This window comes from Triplophysa rosa, linkage group LG1, assembly GCF_024868665.1.
Source record: "Triplophysa rosa linkage group LG1, Trosa_1v2, whole genome shotgun sequence".
NCBI classification, from domain to species: domain Eukaryota; kingdom Metazoa; phylum Chordata; class Actinopteri; order Cypriniformes; family Nemacheilidae; genus Triplophysa; species Triplophysa rosa.
In genome coordinates, this window is record NC_079890.1 from 12,813,879 (window position 1) to 12,835,677 (window position 21,799).

General features: G+C 39.5%; 1 protein-coding gene across 2 annotated transcripts; it reads right to left on the reverse strand.

Moving 5' to 3' along the window:
• Positions 1-746: 746 nt before the first annotated feature.
• calb2b (calbindin 2b) lies at positions 747-13,498 on the reverse strand. 2 transcript variants are annotated; one of them, XM_057337827.1, is made up of 11 exons: positions 13,315-13,498; positions 10,283-10,359; positions 9,927-10,016; positions 5,658-5,738; positions 3,827-3,883; positions 3,670-3,747; positions 3,523-3,578; positions 3,357-3,396; positions 1,706-1,759; positions 1,419-1,490; positions 748-1,333 (listed from the first exon to the last, which is right to left on the reverse strand). In XM_057337827.1, exons 1-11 carry the CDS (start codon positions 13,406-13,408, stop codon positions 1,217-1,219), a joined length of 816 nt encoding a protein of 271 aa, XP_057193810.1. In that variant the 5' UTR covers positions 13,409-13,498; the 3' UTR covers positions 748-1,216. The 2 variants fall into 2 exon arrangements, with proteins under 2 accessions (XP_057193819.1, XP_057193810.1); XM_057337836.1 differs by lacking the exon at positions 5,658-5,738 and having other exon boundaries at positions 747-1,333.
• Between the last annotated feature and the right edge of the window lie 8,301 nt (positions 13,499-21,799).

Below are 21,799 nucleotides of genomic sequence, written 5' to 3' on the forward strand. Positions count from 1 at the left end.
GACCCCAGCTAAATTCCCCCTAGTGAATCTCAGCCATTTTCACCACTGGACCCTTGAAATTTCGTGAATCTCATATTTTCTGGCATTAGCGTGTATTAACCACTAGAGGTCAATGTTGAGCCTTCCCATTTATTTTCTGTCAAGTGGTCCTTCAGTTCTGAGTGCTCCATCTCTCTTGAGTGCTCGAGAAGCGTTTCAAGTGCATACGATGTTTATCTGAGCTGGGCCACACTGAGCTAGCTCTTATTTGAAACACTGTTAAAAATATATGAGGGAACTGATATTTAATGGATGGCCAGCCCACACTGAGAGGTGCTGTGTTATGGCCAGTGATAAATATACTTTTAGATTAATTCTGTGGAGAATATGTAGGATAAAAATGGACCCCACATTTTTCTTTCCTGTTTTATATCAGTGTTTAAAGAAAAACCCTCATACCACTGGAAAGAAAAAGATAAGCTCTAAACGCTTCATTGTGCTGCTGCTCGCTCTTCAAGATGCACGACTTTACTAGAGCGCTCGAAAGATAAGTTAGCTGCTTTTGAATTTATCTAAATGGAAAATTAGATCATGCTGCGCGTGAGAAGCTGGCACATCTAAACCACGATAATAGGTGCCCATTGTTACCATTATCTTCTTGCAAAACAGGAACTTCAGCTATAACCATATTCTATGCAAGAGAGATTCCCAGCAAGGCCAATCTGAAATCTCCTTCAAATGTATAATCTAATGGAAAGTGGATAAAAGAATAATGTTGTGGAGTACATTGATGGTACATTTATTTATCCTAAGATGCGAAAACAAAGAATGGAAGTAGAGTAAGGTAAACATTTCATTTAATCTTTATTTTAGTCATTGTTTTAGAAGTGTTGGCAAATCAGTTTGCAGTCTTGCTAGAAAACAGAAAGAGAGAGAAAGAGAGAGAGAGAGAGCAGACTGCATAAAATAGGTTTAAATAAAGTGAAGATTTAGTACAAGCATATAAGGAGCATATATCCATCATTCTAGCACAGTGTAAGAATTACATGACATTTAAAAGACGAGCAAGAGACGCACACATGATCGAGAAGCCAAATCTCTGGGAAGGGCATGCCACAGAGAGGGGTACGTCGTGGATGCTGATTTACTTTGACAGGATAAAAAGTGGAGCAGAGCCACCACATGCACCTCGGCTAGTTTGGGGTGGGTGACGGTACAGTAGAGGAAGTGAAAGAGCTCAGAACGATGGCTCTTTGCATAACACAATCTCTAATTCTGTCCGAAACAGCTTCCCTCCTTCAGACAACGCCATGATGCTCTTCTTCGAGCTGGCCAGACTTTGAGTGTCAATGACCTGAGGACAAACACACACGCGCAGCTTTCAATAAGTATCCAGAGTAACCAAATGAGTGCTAAATCCCGATCCAACACCAAATTACCATTTTATGTTTTTGGTAGAGGTCTCTTAGGAGTGCATCCAACTCGTGTTCATCTATGTAACCATTACCGTCCTGTAGAGGCCAAAAATGAAAAGAAAGAAAGTATGTTGGTACAGTTTCCATGTATAGTAATGTTGAACTGCGTGTTTGCATGTTGTGTTTATGGTCTTCAATCTATCGATCTGTATGGGCCGCTAACCCACCTGCAATAGATACTGTAAATACAATACAATAAAACCGATAAAAAATAGATCAATTCATATAAAATAAAGACAAAAGCTTCTGACCTTGTCGTAGTAGGTGAAGATGCTTTCAAATTCATCAGTTGACAGTTTGATGTTCTGGTAATGACGAGGACAAAGATATCAGATTATGCTTATCAAATGTGTGAGTAGGGCAGAAGGTTATATCGTAATATAGATATGGCTTTAGATTTATTTTTCGAGGTCTGAATTTCATGACTAGAAAATAATACCCCTAATCCCTGGGATTGCAATAAAACAAGGCTAAACAATAAAACAATAAAACATTAGGTTAAAAAGATACAAACCCCAGATGTTGGGTTAAATTAAGACAGAAAATGTATCGCATCCAGAATGAAAGTTTGTGTTTATATGATATACAGTATGTCTGTGTGCTGTGCATATTCATTTTGTATTGATAGACACAAACATGCATACTGTATATCTAAGAAAAATAGAAAATAGAAAAATGAATAAACATTTATATATAATTTAGGGCTGTCAAACGATTAATCGTTATTAATCGCATCCAGAATAAAGGTTTGTGTTTACATAACATATGTCTATGTACTGTGCATATTCATTTTGTATTTATAAATACAAACACATACACAAGTATACATATTTAGGAAATATTTACATGTATTTATTTATATTTACCAATAACTGAAATGATATATAAATGTTTATTAATATTTAGATTTTTCTTAAATATATGCATGGATGTGTTAATAAATACAAAACTATTATGCACAGTACATAGACATATGTTATGTAAACACAAACTTTTATTCTGGATGCGATTAATCGCGATTAATCTTTTCACAGCCCTAATATAATTTAAATTATTGGTAAATAAATACATGTAAATATTTCCTGAATGTGCATACATGTATGTGTACATGTTTATAGATTCAAACTTAATATGCACAGTACACAGACATATATTATGTGAACACAAACTTTTATTCCGGATGCGATTAATCACGGTTAATCGTTTGATAGCCCAAGTTCAATTACAATGCAGCGGTTGGGTTTGTCCCTTTGTTGGGTGATATAATGTGTCTTGTCAATGACACGCTTGATGATAACTTGCGAATGACATGATTCAGATAAATCTGTTGGACTGAACCAAATGTGGCACAGTTCTTCTTGCCCTCACATATTTTCATTTATTGTGTTGAAAGGAAGGGAGTGAGATACACAAATAAATCATGCAGTCAGTGTAGAGAGCGCTACTAGGTTCAAGAATAATCAATGGAGATTATTGTTACTTATATAAATCAGTAGCAATCTGCCATCAGGTTCACACAAACATATATGCACCCAAACAAACACTCAACTGTAATCATTCATGTTTTCTGCAACAAAAAAACAACAACTCGTTGCCATATATGTTTCTAAATATATTTTTACTTCTTTCTCTCATTCATAAATAATACTATATTTACTGTACATTCTGTACTTATATATATCATGGCTGTTACAGTAAATTATACTGTAGCTTTTGCACTACAATGATCACTTGCAATCTGCTGCCATTAGTATTCCACTATAATACTATTTCAATGCTATTTCAATTAATTGCTATTTGCACTTTTGCTCAGATGGCAACTGTGTGTTACTCACTCTGCGTGACGACAAAGTTGAATGTAATCTAATCTATCATAATCTTATGAAGGCTGCTTGATCTTACCTGAAACTTGAGGAGAAAATTCTCCTGCACAGGAAGAAGTCTGGAGGCACACAAAGCAACACATAATACAATATTGCATTTATACATTTTCTAACCCCCTCTCTCCATCTCGCTCTCTCTCTCTCTCTCTCTCTCTCTCTCTCTCTGTCTGTCTTAACTTTCTCACCTCGCCATCTCAGACAATCCCAGCTTCCCGTCACCATTCAGGTCAAACATTTTGAGCTGCAGGAAAAAACACAAATTGTCGAACAGCTGGTGTGAGTGTGTGAGAGAATAGGAGCTGTACTGTATATGTGTGTGTGTGTTTGCTCACTATGGTCTGTGTGTACTCGCTCAGCTTCTTGTCATCATAATGTCTGTTTGCTTTCTTCAGGAGATCTGAGAGGAAGCCCTGAGGGAAAACAACGTCTCAGTTTATTTTGCTAATGAATTTATCACAGCTTTCGGAAGTTTGATGTGTTGAGTTGTACCTTTAGTTCATTAGATTCAATGTATCCACTGCGGTCCGTATCATATTTTCTCCATGCCTGGAAAATTAAACATTGAGCATTAGCATAGACACATCCACACATACTGTACACGCGTTTATCTAACATGGTGGGGATTTTCTGTCAACTCCTTTGTTTTTCATTGAGATAAATGTCTTTCCTAACCTTATCCCTATCTAACCCTCACAGAACATTTATTTACAGACATTTGGTTTCCACAATGGTAGACACACACACACACACACACACACACACACACACACACACACACAACAAATTGAATCTTTTGAACCAAAAAGATTAAACAAATAAAATGTTTACATTTGTACACAATAATGTTATTGTCCTTGTGTGGTTTATCCAGTAGATTTGATATTCTGGAATCAAACTGGGATTACTGGGAAGCTGATCTAATGTGGAAGAACACCCACTTGCCCTAATTTACCATGAAATGTGCTATTATGTACATTACTGTAAATGCGTGTGAATCCGTCTGCTTTGTAAAACAAAACACCGTAATCATGTCCACAAAAGCCTTTCTCTACAGAACTAACATGTTTTGTATTATTTACAAAATTACCATGTCATACAAATGAATCTCCATTAACCCAGTTCTTCACACACGCACACTCTGGGTTTCTCTATGTATTGCAGGCCATTCATAATAGATAAACTACTGCAAATAGAACTTTCTTGCTTCCTCGCTCTTGTTCACTCTTACTTTCAAACAGATGCATGCAGAAACACCTCAGCTCTTAAAAACATGCTTCATGATCACACAAGATGTTGACAATCGTTTGAATTATTGGAGACATTAAAGGTGTCATGAATTAAGACATCAATTTTAACCCGAGCTTTTGTTATATTATAAGTAATCGTATTCAAGTGAACATCCTGTAAGTGTCAGAACTGAAATAACCACTGTTATTGACACCAGGCCCAGCGAACGCCAGGTTCTGGAATGCACCTATCGTCATTGATAGGTTGAACACCGCCTCCACAGAAGAATATCAACGACTACTTCTCTAGCCCATGCAGCCCACTGGTGTGCGCATGGCAGTACTGAAGTAAAACAAGTGGCGCGGAACCAGATAGAGCGAGCAAGCAATAAACATGCCGTTAAAGATCGCAAAATATTGTGCAGTCAGTGCCTGGTTGTGGAAGAACACAAGGATTGCATAACGCTGCATAACCTTCCTTCGGACATAAGGATTCTTTTTAAAGACTTTCCAGCTCACGTGGGTAAAACCATGTGCGTTTGTTCGCTTCATTTCACCAAGGATTCCTTTGTGAACAAGGCACAGGTCGACGCTGGATTTGCGGAGAGACTAGATAAAAAGCAGTGCTGTGCCGTCAATATTGGATCCAACAGGACCGGCGCAGCAATCTTATGTGAGTAAAAATATCTGTACGATGCGTCACTATAGTTTTGTTAGAGATCGCTTGATATGTCCTGATAATGTGTAATCTAACGTTACGTGTCTAACCAAATTCACAGAAGGCTCCAATTAAGTTTACTACGCAAACTGTTATCCAATCATAGCAGTGGGCGTTTACTTCCAAGTCTTCAATGCGGCACGTCCATTAACATCAAAACCTGGGTAGAAAATAGCCTATCACTTATTGATTTTGATGTTTTTGAATGTAAAAACCACGCGAACATCACAAGTAGACCTCAGACAACAGTATAAAAGAATAAAAAGGGCCAGTTCAAGACACCTTTAAAACAATCAGATTACTGAGACATTTAATCTACTCTAAAATCTTCTACAGAACATGAAACAATCCCAGTGTGATTTGGTGTTAAACATACTGCCATAAACTCTGCACTGGACCCAACAAACTGTCTGAAGCATAAGAGAAAATTCTCCTCTGTTGGCAGGATCTGAGCCAGCTGAAAGATAGAGAAACAGAGAAACAGAAAATCAGTTTACAATTACAGTTTTTACAACAAAATACATTACAAGCATAACAAATTACTTTGAATGCTCAATAATGTCTATTTTCAATAATTATGATTTGAATAAAATATTTTCTCAGTGCCCACTTTCTCTAACCCACAACATTTCCTATATATACAGTTGAAGGGGATTTCAGCACCATGGACAGCCACACAGTGGAGCACAAAACTCTTATCCCAAGCAGTCTTTTGCTACATGATCGACCAAGCGCTGTTGTTTGAGCTGTGTATAAAGCCTATCTCTCTGGCTTAAGATGAGGGTGCCTGCAAGAACTGGACAGGCATGAGAGACCATTGTATGCCCTTGGTTATCTCTTCTGGCCTACACAGAGGAGCCCATCATTGCTGAACTGCTGAAGAGATACTAAACCATATCAAACCTAAAAGCACAGAGCCAGCAAAGTCCCACTTCTTGTACCACACACAAATATGAAGCCAGAGGGTCACCGTACTGGAAATAGTTATAGCTTCGTCCAATTTAAGAATGAGTTGCATCGAATATATTTGGTGTATCATTGTTACGAAACTATAGTTTTGTGGTTATGAAATTATCAGAGAAAGAAACAATACGGTAAAAATGTATGAGGAAAAACAGCAAGAGCTGCTTTAGCAGGAAACTGACTGATCAATTAAGTGGCATGCAGTGATCCGCTATGGCTAGCATCCTTTAACCTACCTTTTAGTATGGACTACTGGGTGGATGTTATATAACTTCTTTAATACTGTATTTATGAGCCCAGTTGACATGAGTCCACCCCCTACTAGGGATGGGTACCGAGAACCGGTACTTTTTTGGACCGGTACATAATTGGGTCGATACCAGAGTATCGATAAGCTTCATGACAAACGATACTGTTATCGATACTTGCGTTGTTTTATCTCTGTGTATTCATGTGTTAAATGGCGAATTTGAGGCTGCTGCCTGTCATTTTCCATCCCTGAATGATGTCCGAATGGCTGAAGTTTGCTCAACGTATGTGTGATGTCTAGGGTCATATGATTTCTGTGATGTATTTGTAATCTGCTTGTTTTGCGTGTTTATGAGTGAAAGAGTGGCATGGTTGCGCTTGTGGAGCTTTCAGCGTCCGCGTTTCACAACGAGGAAGCTTCTGTCAAACACCCCTTTGCGGAAACCCGTCAAAATAAAAGTCCTTTATTTACTTACTTTAGTAAATTGAAGTAAATATGCTTATTAAAAAAATATTACTTTATTATACTAATAGTATTTAAATTTACGTAGACCTAAAACCAGAAAGGAAAAAATAAATACAGTCTACCAGCCAAATAACCATAGTGATGTAAAGTAAATATGTTGAATTACATTATGATGTGCTCCTATGCACATGCTAAGTGCCGTAAATGGTATGCTAAGGAACACATACACGTTTTGTTATGTGGCATTTTCTGTTTGCTCAGAAGCATTTGTAAACTGCCGTTCTAAAGCTCAGCTGTAATAAAGAAACTTAAAATGTTTAACATCTTGTCACATCATGTGTTTTTGCATCAAATTATAGAGCGTAGTATCGATAACAGTATTGATAAGTACCGGTATTGATAAGCAGTATCGATATTGGTGTCGATATCGATAAAATCTTAACGATACCCATCCCTACCCCCTACACACACACATTTTAGATATGTCTTTTAGGATCACTAACAACAACTCAGGTTTGCCCATATGCTCCTTTAGTGCAGTCAGATTATATATTTATTTTAAATATGGGATTTTTTGTATCACATACATCACTTACTCATTCTTTATTTAAATTTTTTGTTCTTTATTTATAACCTTTTACAACAACAGTAAACTCATCAAAACTAGCACAATTGTAATTGTGGAAGTGTTGTGACTAAAAGCATGCAAAAAAATCAAAACTATGTTATATTTTAGCATCTTCAAAGTAGCCACCCTTTGACTAGAATTTGCTAAATCGTTCTGTTTGCATTTGTCATTTAACTTCTTGAGGTCTCACACTGAAGCTTTTTAAGCAGCATGGAAGGAGATCTCAGTGTATTCAGGGTTCATATTGGCTGCTTTTTCTTCATTATTTGGTCCAAGTCATCCATTCTAAAAGTATTTTTACATAAGATTTTTGTTTTCTAATTATGTTTTTATGAAGTATTTTCAAACATTTAAAGGGATAGTTCACCTAAAAATGAAAATTCTGTCATTTACTTATCCTCTTGTCATTCCAAACATGCATGACAACAGATCACATAAGATATTTTTAAGAAACTTGGCAACCGAACAGCCCTGGCCCCCATTGACTTCTATTGTATGAACACAAAACCAATTCAAGAATGGTTTTCTAATGGAAATATCTTCTTTCGTGTTCTGAGAAAAAAAAGTCATACAGGTTTGAAATGACAAGAGGGTAAGTACATGATGAAAGAATTATCATTTTCAATTATCAAGTATTGAGATTAAAAGAATCTTTAGAAACATTTTAGTTTTTCTAGATTTTCCAAACTTTTGATAGGTCCTGTATATAACTATTATATATGTTTTTAGAATTGAAATTACTTCACACTTGTTCAATTTATTCTGTGCAAATGTTTGCTGTGATTGTTTAGAGGTTACTTTTCTGCCCTTTATCTGTTTTTTTATGCTAATGTGCCTGTGGAAAGTGATGTTTTTTTTTTTTTACATTTTTAAACATACTACATACTGCAATAACATATATATTCTGTTAATGCTTTACCTAAAAAAAATAAAAAGGACACACTAGTAAAATCTCTCTGAGGCAGTTACACTGTAAAACTTTGCCGTAGTTTTTGCAGCAGGTTTGCCAATAACTTACTGTAGCTTTAATTACTACTTAATATACTTTCCAATTAGTACTGTTTTCAATTACTTTAATCAATAAAACACTTTGACTTTTGAGATTCAAAATGAACAAGAAGAGACGGGCATTAGCACAGCAACACTGCAAAAAATGACATTCTTCCTACGCATTTTTCTCTTGTTTTCTGTAAAAATATTTAAAACTTCTTAAATTACGATACATTTACATACAGTAACAAGAAAAGTGACCCAAGATATTTAGTCTTGTTTTATGAAAGAAAAATAAACCAGGTAAGTTTATGCTTAAAACAAAATTGTACATTAAATCTACAGTGAATTACTGTCAAACCTGCTGCGAAATTACAGCAAAGTCTTATAGTGTAGTCAATCAGAAAAATGTAGAAAAAGGATCATAAATTGCCTGACACATTGATCCTAACATGGCTAATCTGAGGCTCCAGTTTAGCTTCACATATTGCACATAGCGAGCAGATCAGTGACTCATACAAGCCTGGAGAAAGAGTCTGAATGAGCTGTGAAACTGCTGCCAGATGTGAGGATTAGTACCAGACAGAAACTGTCAAGCAAAACTGTCTAAAGTGCAAGTAAAAAGTTGAATGGACTTCAAAATTTGTGATTTATAGACTAGAAACTAGAGGGATTATGGCCATAGCTACTTGCAGTTTTCGGCAGAATCATTGGTCATTTTTATAGAACCAGTTTTAATTTATAGTGGCACAAAAGTTTTTTATCTGCCGAAAACAAAATGATTCCTCCAGGAATGTATAATTTTGGTCTAACAAATAAAGCAAGGGAAAGAAACTCGCAATTAAAAATATATTCAATACAGCTAGCCACATTAACAAAAACCTTTTGTGTGGAAGCATTATTTATGTTGAACAAAAGACCACCCTAATCCAGGAAAAAGACCACAGCCATATATATACAGTATATATATATATATATATATTTTAATATATGGCTGTGGTCTTTTTCCTGGATTAGGGTGGTCTTTTGTTCAACATAGATAATTTCATCCACCCCAGTCATGCCGTCATTATGTTGGACGTCGCCCCCTACCCATTCCCCCCCTCCCCTCATTCATTCCCCATTCACCTCTCCTCTCATCCCACTCACTGCCGCACTCTTCATCATTCTGTCATGCTTTTGATTGATGCCACCCAAGCCCCTAATCTCCTCTCACTGTCCTCTTTGAATGTCTTCCTGGTGCTTCATTGATCTCAGATGGTGGCACTGCAGAACGGTCTTCATCCAAAGCTTCAAACCACTGCTGTGAACACACTGCACACCAGAGGTGAAAAAGGGTGTGCATTTACCTCTGACATCTCGATCTTCCCATCACCATTCTCATCGAATTTCAGCATAAACTCTTTCATTCTGTCTCTGAACGAAGCCTTTGAAGGTTCCTGAAACCAAACCAAGCTTTCATTCATTGTTACATTAAAACCATTCAAACGTTCCAAGAAAAAATCTTTACAGTACGCCCTCCAGAAATTGCACTGACATTGGAAAATATCAGACAGATGGTATCTGCTCAGATGTCAAGAGCATTAGGCAAGATTAATCTGTGGATGTCATTCTGTAGTTCTTAATAACTGTATGTGCCATTCAGATCATCACATATCAAGTGAAACTTCTCTCGTGTTTTTTAACATTAAAATGTGTGACTCACCGCACTTGTGCCTTTCCGCGCTGCCTCAAGCTCCAGAATAAAATGTTCTAGTTCTTTCCCTTCAATGCAGCCATTCCCTAGAAAATAATGAACATGAATAATGAACATCCAAGATGCAGACATGGTTGGTCTCACATTTTCAGATGCAATTTGACAATCAGTCTGTCTTATAAGAGAGATGAAGATCTACGCAACTCAGTGCTTGCCTTATTAATTTAAACTATTGAAGAACAAAATAAGTTCTCACAATATTCCCTTTACATTTATTTTCAATCAGCCTTACTGGTATTTTCTGTATGAAGAGTTTGGTTCCAAAATGAGATAACTCCGTTTTTAAGTTTTTTTATTGTGCATTCCAGTTAATATCAATCAAACTGCAGTTGGTTTATTTGGAAAAAAATACAAAAAATACAGCTAACTAACACAATAAAAACATGATAACATAATAAAAAACATGATTTTAGAAAAAAATTCTAACGGAGATATCTCATTTTGGAAGCCAACTCTTCGTATATATTCATATAGCATCCGGAAACGTGTACACAGTTTGCTTTTCAGGGTTACAGATCTCCCTCATGTATAACCACTATCAGACTATCAGTTTCGTCATTTTTAACAGTTATCAGATGCCTTTATAAACACAAATTTTCTTTATATTTTTCACATATATATTTTTTCTTCTTCACTGGCAAATTACAGGTTAGATTAGGCAGCTCAAGCACTCTATTGTTTGTCGTAGTCCTCCCATATTTTGCTGTATTCTCTTGACCATTTCATTGCTTTCACCCATAAAGCAATATAATTTTTAACTTCAAATATTGTCCAAAAAAGTACAAAGCTATTTTATATGTTCAAATTTCAGCATTTTCTTGTCTTGGTTTGCGTCTTAATCTGTACCAGTGGCGTCGCTAGACCCCTTTAACTGGGGGACGTGCCCCAGTTTAAATCTGCTGTGCCCCAGTTTAAATTTCAAGTTTAAGTTTTAACAATTTACTTTATTTGTCAGTTAACATTGATAGCAGCAGCAAAAACGGATCTATATGCAACGTAGTAACCTAATTCTCTCTTGAAAAACGACGCAGTCGCGCACTTTAAACGGTCCGAAAACACAAACTCGAGCCGTATTTTCTCGCAGAAATCCATGTCTGTGCGCGTCTGTTTTTTCCTTCCAACAACTGCAGTGCGCAGGCGCGCAGGGGTGACGACACGCGACTAATGTTGGCTATGAAAACATGACGAAACTAAAGTAAGATTCTAAATAATATCGACCATCTTATTTTGACTCGATCATTAGTGGCCCCTGTAGATGGACATCAGAATGCGTTTGTGCAAAGCAGGGAAATGTAAGCAGAAAGGAGAGATGATGGGTTTGAGGGACGTAAGACTTGATAAACAAACTACATAGTCAGGTCTCGGACATTAACGTTAGAGAAAAATGTCTCGGGTAAACCTTTGTCAAGTCTGTAAGACTTTCTGTTGCTTTTTGTGTTCTGTACTTGCAGAAATGAAATTAACATTTAATTTACTAGCTCTAGTTTAGGACATTACATAAAAAGTTGGCAGTAAATATGGCTGGGATAAATGTGCTATTAGGCAGTACAGTTTAATGCAGTACAGGTAGTTAAAAAGTGAACCAACTTTGTTTGGACATACAGTGCATGCAAACATGTTAATAAAGTTTATATTAAGTATGTTGAAGATACTTAAGTATTTTTAAATACATGTTTACCTTCCCCAGTATTGTGGCACTGTAGGAATGGCTCTCCTGTTTTTGCCAAGTGGTTGATATCCTTAGGGCAACATCATGTTGACCCTGGGACAACGTTTAAATCAACCAATCAGATTTCAGAAATAAGTTTACAGTTTATTTTAAGTTTAATCTTCCAACCAGCATTAGGCGCTTCTAGACCATTGTTTTTCACTTATCATTTCCCTCTGATTTTAGGGGTAAGTTATGGTTATGGGTTGGGGTTTGGTGTGGGTTTAGGTTTTATTTATAAAAATGTTGTCCTTATGTCAACAAAATATGTTGTCCTGAGGAGATCAACCACTTGGCAAAATAGTGGTTTAATCAAGGGAAGTTTGTTTAGTGCATTATGTTGCATACTTCTTGCACACAGCAGGTTTTAAAGAAAAAAAGTGATATAAAAAGCAATGGGGGTCTGTGCCCAGGTAGAGCTTTTGGGTCTAGCAACGCCCCTGATCTGTACCATGTGGATCTCCCAACAAAGAATTTGTGCAAATAGCAGTGGAATGATTCATATAAACTGACCCACTGCCAGTCACGTTATTACAGTGAGCTCCACCGTCCACCACTGTTCATCTTAATAGAGTTGGCATACTAATAAATTAGAAAGAAGGATTTTATTTCAGTGCAAAATCAATAATTCCAACAACACACGAGGGACATCATTCACTGAGCAGCGAATATGTGTAGAAATGAAAGACGTCAACAGGGCGTCGAGGCGCTTTTTCAATTTGCGCTGAATTATTCAAGACGCTTGAGCGTAAAACTGCACTGCATGTTGAGTTACAGCTCGATCACTTGCTTATATACAGTATTTTTATATCGTTTAAATGTATCCCTTAATGTTTTTTTCTTGTAAAACAACATAACATAAATAAAATATAGGCTATGTCCGCGGTGTCCGTGAAAATAGGTTTCTCTTATCCCTCCAATAGCCTACATGAAAACCAAACCAAAAAGATAAAATTCATTGTCTTTCGTTTAGAGTTGATCAAGTTTACAGTATTTCTGTATCACTTTGGTAACCGTATGCACAGCCTCTTCCTCTGCAGAACCAATTCACATAGCCTGCAGCCTAACCTGAATAGCTAAAAATCATCATTTTAACATCGTATTCATCTCTTGTAATCACGATTTTCTAGTTGCTTTCTAGAAATTATATATTTAATATTAGGCTATAATAACACTGACATATATAAACTTACATACAATGCACGTAAATATGACTTATGATGGTTTTCGGTGAGGTCTTGTACTGTCACATGTCCCGGGACGTTACACTCACCGTCAGTGTCGAATTTATTCCAGATGTCGAGAAATTGGGTTGCAGTGAGTTCCGCCAGGTGCAGAGGAAGCCCCTCTGGTGCCTTGTTCGCCATATCTATCGTTTTCCCTCTCCTTTTCTGATTTTTAAGGAAATATGTCCTGTCTTGGCAGCACTCCTTTACTCCTCTGTGAAACACTGTAAGTACCGGCCAGAGACAGCAGTTTTTAACCCCCACTAGCGGTAATGACGTTTGCAGTTCATACAGCTATCGACATGTGGCAGCATTGTGCGATAAAACACACAGTTTGAGTAGTCGAGTCGAGTGCATTCAGACCAGCAGCAGAGCGGGATTATGCACATCATCATTCAAATGCGCGCACACGCTTCCACGAGCAGAAAATTACATCAAAGTTTCCTAAAGCATATTGACTGACCAAAGTTGTTAAGAGATGCTTTAAGCATGTCTGGAGAGATATTAAAATTACATTTACATTATGCATTTTAATACATTTACAATCAATCTACTGAACGCCAAACAACATATCCTTTAGATACAGATACTTAGATACAGTACAAAATCTCATTTATTTTCTTTCTCCAAGCAAAACATTTGCTTATAATCTCTACAGTTCAGACACGGATGACTACAAGCCTCTGCAGGTCCAGGCAGAGGTGATGAATGATCTCCTGTACCTCCACATGATTACTTTTAAAACGCCTGCTGTAATCCTATACTGCAGGAGAGGTGATGAGAAATAACCAAACATCTGAAGGACACTATCACCCTTCTGCAATTCTGCTGAAGAGGAAGAATGAGAAATGATTACAAGATTAAAAAGTCATTAAGAAGATGGGACTGAGATAATATCAAAGAGCTATTAATTGCAAATCGCTATTAAATTGTCCATCTATAGCTTTGATAAATGATAGGAGTAGATTTGATTGACAGCTGTAGTTGATAGTAGATCTGATTAATATAACATTTTAAAAGGTACGCAGCCATGTCTCACACTGAATTGTCTAAATGTCTTTGTAATAGTGTAATGTAATGTAATAATGTAATAAATAATATACCATATCAAACCATGTGTCATTTGCAAAGAATTGTTCTTTTATCAGAACGAACTGCCATAACCTTTATTTTCTATAAATCAATCATTTTAGGATAAGAAACATTAAAGCATGTTCTTGCTGTATTTGTGACCATCAGAATTTTCACACTTGGTAAAGCTAAGACTTCCACAAGGAAAGTGCATGTATCATCACATGGGTGTTATTTGCATTATTAAATATTTACTCCTAAAAAAAATAAAGGTCCCAAAAAGGCTTTTAACTGAGTAAAAAGTACCACGGCTCTTGAGAAAACCATTTAAGTGCTGATTCTGTCACGGGGTGTGTGGCAGGAGAGAACCCAAATGCAGGCAGCGGCAATGACGGGGTTAACAAAGACTTTTATTAAATGAACAAAACAAAGGAAAAACCCACGAGGGGGTATCAAACCAAGAACGAACTAAAATACAAAACTAGAACAAAAACTTCCCACGAGGGGGCCAAAAAACAGCAGGACGAAATAACACTAAACATGACCAAACGTCAAAGCAAAATACAAGGAAGTCAAATACGTAAAATAATAATCCAAAAGACAAGCAAGACAAGGCAGGACAAGACGAGAGACTCACAGAGTTGCAGTTTTGGGAGACGTAGAGCTAACACACCAAACACAACGTAATCCACGAACACAAGACAAAGAAACAAGAGGGTATTTGTAGGGGAACACAAATGAGGGATAACGACACAGGGCAGGTGTGGGTAATGAAACACTCAGGGAAGGATAACAAGGAAACGAGATGGTGGGAACAGAGACGAGACACTGGAGAGAACGTATATTATTGTCAAAAGGACAATAATATGTTTCTCTCCACACATAACCAAAGGCTTTGTCATGACTCTGCTACAGGACCAAGGAAAACATGACCAAATGAAGCAGAGCCATGACAGATGCAATAATCAGTATAACATTTTTTTGCTGAAGGACCAATAATCAAACCCCAAATAAATGATGTTTTTGACATTGTGAAGATTCTGTGCAGAACAGTGCTAAAGAGAACCATTGAAGAGCCTTTATTTTTAAGCGATTCGTATTTGTTTAACAAGACACATTTACCATTCAAGACTGTTTAAAGCAGAGTAAAAGCAGTTTCCAAAGATTATACTTTTTACCCGTAATTCAAAACAACAGAGCTAAAAAAAGAAGGTTAAATATAGTCATTTTGTGAGAGCGTCTCATAGGCTGACTAAACAAATCTCAGTATATATGCTACTCAGAGTGTTCAGGCTCCAGCCCTCACAGCACTTTCCAAATTTCAGCTGGCCAGCATGCAGCATGCCACACATGCACGGGCACACACACACTTTTAGAGCGTTTCAGTGGCAGGGAACAGAGACGTTCTCAAGTAGAACTACACTCTAAAAAGTGATTCGTTGTCTCAACAACCATATTGTATTATGTTAAGTAGCTTNCCCCGGCTGCGCTCGAGGGCGCGAGTCCTGGGGGACTTAGGGGAGTCCTGGGGGGACAGTCTTTGGCCCTGGCAGTTTCCCAGGGCCGGCTGGACAGGGCTTGACGCCGGCTGGAAGGCCGGCTGGACAGGGCTTGACGCCGGCTGGAAGGCCGGCTGGACAGGCTTGACGCCGGCTGGAAGGCCGGCTGGACAGGGCTTGACGCCGGCTGGAAGGCCGGCTGGACATGGCTTGACGCCGGCTGGAAGGCCGGCTGGACAGGCTTGACGCCGGCTGGAAGGCCGGCTGGACATGGCTTGACGCCGGGCTGGAAGCCGGCCGGACATGGCTTGACGCCGGCTGGAAGGCCGGCTGGACATGGCTTGACGCCGGCTGGAAGGCCGGCTGGACAGGGCTTGACGCCGGCTGGAAGGCCGGCTGGACAGGCTTGACGCCGGCTGGAAGGCCGGCTGGACAGGGCTTGACGCCGGCTGGAAGGCCGGCTGGACAGGCTTGACGCCGGCTGGAAGGCCGGCTGGACATGGCTTGACGCCGGCTGGAAGGCCGGCTGGACAGGCTTGACGCCGGCTGGAAGGCCGGCTGGACAGGCTTGACGCCGGCTGGAAGGCCGGCTGGACAGGGCTTGACGCCGGCTGGAAGGCCGGCTGGACAGGGCTTGACGCCGGCTGGAAGGCCGGCTGGACAGGGCTTGACGCCGGCTGGAAGGCCGGCTGGACAGGGCTTGACGCCGGCTGGAAGGCCGGCTGGACAGGGCTTGACGCCGGCTGGAAGGCCGGCTGGACAGGGCTTGACGCCGGCTGGAAGGCCGGCTGGACAGGGCTTGACGCCGGCTGGAAGGCCGGCTGGACAGGGCTTGACGCCGGCTGGAAGGCCGGCTGGACAGGGCTTGACGCCGGACTGGACGCCGGCTGGATCGCCGGACTGGACACAGGGCTGGACACAGGGCTGGACACAGGGCTGGACACAGGGCTGGACACAGGGCTGGACACAGGGCTGGACACAGGGCTGGACACAGGGCTGGACGCCGGCTGCACCGGACTGGACGCCGGCTGCACCGGACTGGACGCCGGCTGCACCGGACTGGACATCGGCAGCACCACCCGACTGGACACCGGCTGCACCACCGGACTGGAAGGAGCCCGCGCTGCCCGCCGCTGCCTCTTCTTCTTCAGCCGAGCCACCCGCCTGGAGGTCGGCTGAAGGAAGGATGTAGAAGGCATGGCTGGTTCCGGCTGGTACTCCTCGGAGGTGGACTCCCAGGATGCTCGCCTCCCCCTCTTGCCAACGAGGCTGGTGGATGGTGGAGAGGCTGCCGAGAGTGGGAAGGATGGAGTGGCGGTGTCCACAACCCCGATCTGCAGGGAACCACGCTCAGGAATCGTGACCAGCGGAGATGGGTAGCTGGTAATTGCTGAGGCCGTGGACTCTGATCGTTCCGCGGCGGACAGCCACACGGCGTCGAAGTCCAACGGTCTCAACGCCCTCATCTCCGCCCGCGAAAGTGGGTCCCTGAGACCGGAGTTAAATAGCACCGCGAGCTCCTCCTCCCCGAAGACGCCATTCTCGGCGACGTCCAGGAACCTGTCCACGTACTCTTCCACGCTCTCGTTCCCCTGGCGAAGTCCTCAGAGGAGGCGAGCTAGGTGGGACCGCCCGGTGCTCATGCTGCCTGCTGGGTTCAGTGATGGTTCGTGGATTTTGTCACGGGGTGTGTGGCAGGAGAGAACCCAAATGCAGGCAGCGGCAATGACGGGGTTAACAAAGACTTTTATTAAATGAACAAAACAAAGGAAAAACCCCTCGAGGGGGTGTCAAACCAAGAACGAACTAAAATACAAAACTAGAACAAAAACTTCCCACGAGGGGGCCAAAAAACAGCAGGACGAAATAACACTAAACATGACCAAACGTCAAAGCAAAATACAAGGAAGTCAAATACGTAAAATAATAATCCAAAAGACAAGCAAGACAAGGCAGGACAAGACGAGAGACTCACAGAGTTGCAGTTCTGGGAGACGTAGAGCTAACACACCAAACACAACGTAATCCACGAACACAAGACAAAGAAACAAGAGGGTATTTGTAGGGGAACACAAATGAGGGATAACGACACAGGGCAGGTGTGGGTAATGAAACACTCAGGGAAGGATAACAAGGAAACGAGATGGTGGGAACAGAGACGAGACACTGGAGAGAACGTATATTATTGTCAAAAGGACAATAATATGTTTCTCTCCACACATAACCAAAGGCTTTGTCATGACTCTGCTACAGGACCAAGGAAAACATGACCAAATGAAGCAGAGCCACGACAGATGCAATAATCAGTATAACATTTTTTTGCTGAAGGACCAATAATCAAACCCCAAATAAATGATGTTTTTGACATTGTGAAGATTCTGTGCAGAACAGTGCTAAAGAGAACCATTGAAGAGCCTTTATTTTTAAGCGATTCGTATTTGTTTAACAAGACACATTTACCATTCAAGACTGTTTAAAGCAGAGTAAAAGCAGTTTCCATAGATTATACTTTTTACCCGTAATTCAAAACAACAGAGCTAAAAAAAGAAGGTTAAATATAGTCATTTTGTGAGAGCGTCTCATAGGCTGACTAAACAAATCTCAGTATATATGCTACTCAGAGTGTTCAGGCTCCAGCCCTCACAGCACTTTCCAAATTTCAGCTGGCCAGCATGCAGCATGCCACACATGCACGGGCACACACACACTTTTAGAGCGTTTCAGTGGCAGGGAACAGAGACGTTCTCAAGTAGAACTACACTCTAAAAAGTGATTCGTTGTCTCAACAACCATATTGTATTATGTTAAGTAGCTTCTACTTAAAAATAAACAAATTTACAGCATTTTTAGCTTAACTTAAAATCCTTTGTTCATGCAACACAAAGATATAAATGACAAGAGAAGCTCAAAAGTATGCATTAACTGAATGGAAAAATTTGAGTTGTGCAAACTACAGTTAAAATTAAGTAAACCTAACATACATTTCCAGTGAATGAACTTAATATTATCAGTACAATATTATCAGTGCTGTGAGGAATACCCATAAGCCTTTGTGTCTGAAAAGTTTGATTATTCATGCTTTTAAAAGGACTTTTGGGGTGTTTATATAGATGTTAATAAGATGTATAATGAAATTTAAGATGTATTTAGTATTATTGATGTTGTTTTGTTGTGATCAATCGTTTTCTGTAAAGTTATCATTCAAGTGATTTGTGTTTGCTTTGGTAAGCATAGACCCTGTTCAACCCATCATATGTCTTACCACAATAAGGAAGACACAAACATCAGAAATGCAGTATGTTGTGTGCTTCTGTGGAGAATCATTCAATGACTGATATCAAATCAGTCATCAATTATCTAATAATATTTGTTATAATAATATACTTCACTATGCTATATGAATATTAGGGTAAATTAATTAAATATTTTAGTACAGCCTACATGAGCACTGTAAGTTGATTGAACTCGCGCTGCATAATTTTTTAAGTAAAGGTTTGTGTAAACAAAACAAAGATTTTCTTGTTATTTTGACTTTAAATCTCCTTAAGTTGAATTTACTTAAAAACCATGATGCAAAAATGGTGCACACATATTTTAAAGGTACAATGCGGGATGTTTTGTATGATCTATTAACAGAAATGCAATATAACATACAAAACTGTGTCTTTAGATGTGTATAAAAACCTTATGTAATGAAAAGTTATGTTTTTATTACCTTAGAATAAACCAGTTGTATCTACATAGGGAGCGTTCCTATCTACATGGAATTTGTTATGTTGCGCAGCCATGTTTTGTACAGTAAGCTCTAACGGACAAACAGCTCTACAGAGCATGTTTCATATATGTTGGTCTTCGTGTGTGTTTTTAGACGCAGCTTGCGTCATCACTGAGTTGAAGATGCACAAAGTAGTAAGTCGTAGTACAGAGAGAAGGAGAAGTAGTCATCGTCTAGCTGAAGCAATTGATTGTTCTGTCTTAGAAGTTTTGATAAAATGGAGGACCATATCTAATTATCATATATCTAATTATAGAATTGTAACAGTAACTTTTGCAATAGAATTCATGTTAAATGATTAATTACGTTAATATATTTCCTTACCTTTGTAAAGATACATCGTTGCTTGTATCACTGCTATCCGCTGTCTCACGACATCTTTTTTTACTGTTGCAGCCACCGTCGTACTTCGAAAGGGAGGGGTGAGCAAATGACTCAGAGATTCGTTGCAAAACTATAATACAATGCTAGTGGCCGCTGATTTTCAAGAACTGCGCCTTTAAATTTGATCAACATAACTCTAGTAAGAAATAAATTGCATGCACTCTCCTCCACTAAACATTTTACATATGATTGTACATGATATTAGAATATATGTAATGTCCAGATACCTTTTGTGTCAACTGTTTGTTTATGTACAGATTGTTTCACTTTTAGCACTGTATTTCTATAGTAAAATAAAATTACACAGATTTAATCTCAAACTGACATGTTTTGTGCGTGCGTGTGTTTGTTTATAGAACAAGATAAACTGATGGTGTCAGGGATTGTGATCAGAACCCAAGCGCAGACAGCGATAGGGTAAACAGATAACACTTTAGTCTATAAACATAAAACAAAACCCACGAGGGGGCAAACCAGAGACAGTAAACTAAGACTTGACAGAGATAACAAGACACTACACTAGACTAGACTATAAAAACAGGAACGAGGGTGTAGACCAATGACGTAACGTCATTAACGAGGGTCACAAGATAATTAGGCATGTACCTCAAAGTACACAACAAAACAAAATAATCCACACAAGACAGAAGACACCAGGGCATTGTATAGGGATCAAATCAGGAAGGGAACAGGCGAGGGGCATGAAACCATAACAAGATAATCAAAAGGTAACGAGAGGGCGGGAAAATAGATGAGACCGGAGAGTGCGGGGCATGCCGAAACCAACGATGCGCTTCCACACAGAACACGTGGTACTGTCATGATCCTGCCATAGGACTAGAAAAGCTTGACAAGACGAGAGAGATGCCCATGAAAATCCTACAACTGTGAATCTCTCCATGGTCCCCACAGTTTATAAACCACTAAGGATTTGTTTGGCAGATGGCACTGTAAAAAAAATAATGGAAATGTACTGGTAATTTTCTGCCAGTACTTTTCCCGTTTATTTTATGGACATTTTTGCTAATGCTCAAACACAATGCAATGTAGGGCAAAACTTCCCTTCATATTAATAAGAGTATATGCCCCATTTTTACACATTTTTTAAGAAGTCAAAAGAGGACAAATTGTTAGTGCACGTATCGCTGGCGCATCTGTGACTAGGACAGCAAGTCTTTGTGGTGTATCGAGAGCCACGGTATCCAGGGTAATGTCAGCATACCAACTGTACCTACCACATCCAACAGGCGTAACTGCCAATGCAAGAGGAAGCTGTCTAAAAGGGATGTCCAACTGCAGAATTAAATGTGTCACCTTTACTGTCTTTCCCACATCTGGGAGAATTTCAGTGTGAAGAAGCCCCAAAGAAGCTTACCACTCGGATGCATACTCAGAGTGAAGCATAGGGGTGGATCAGTGATGGTTTGGGCTGCAATATCATGGCATTCCCTACACTGTAAAACTTTGTTGTAATTTCACCGCAGGTTTGCCACTAACTCACTGTAGATTTAATTTACAATTTTGTTTTAAGCAATTTTGTGACTGTGGCCTGCACAGTCACCAGATCTGAATATTATTGAGCCACTTTGGGGTGTTTTGGAGGAGCAAGTCAGGAAACGGTTCCCACCATCAGCATCACGTAGTGACCTAGCCACTGTTCTGCAAGAGAAATGGCTCAAAATCCCTGGCCACTGCGCATGATTTTTATCGGTCATTCCTAAAACAAACTGATGCTGTATTGGACAAAATTCTCAAAAGGAAGCCCTACACCATACTAATAAATTATCGTGGTCTAAAACAAGG

Excerpts from the sequence above, each read along its gene's own strand:
- calb2b (XM_057337827.1), bottom strand. The coding sequence starts at position 13,408 with ATGGCGAACAAGGCACCAGAGGGGCTTCCTCTGCACCTGGCGGAACTC. Across the intron at positions 10,017-10,282 it reads CGCGGAAAGGCACAAGTGCG|GAACCTTCAAAGGCTTCGTT; the intron begins GTGAGTCACACA and ends GTTTGGTTTCAG. Across the intron at positions 3,748-3,826 it reads TTGAATCTAATGAACTAAAG|GGCTTCCTCTCAGATCTCCT; the intron begins GTACAACTCAAC and ends GTTTTCCCTCAG.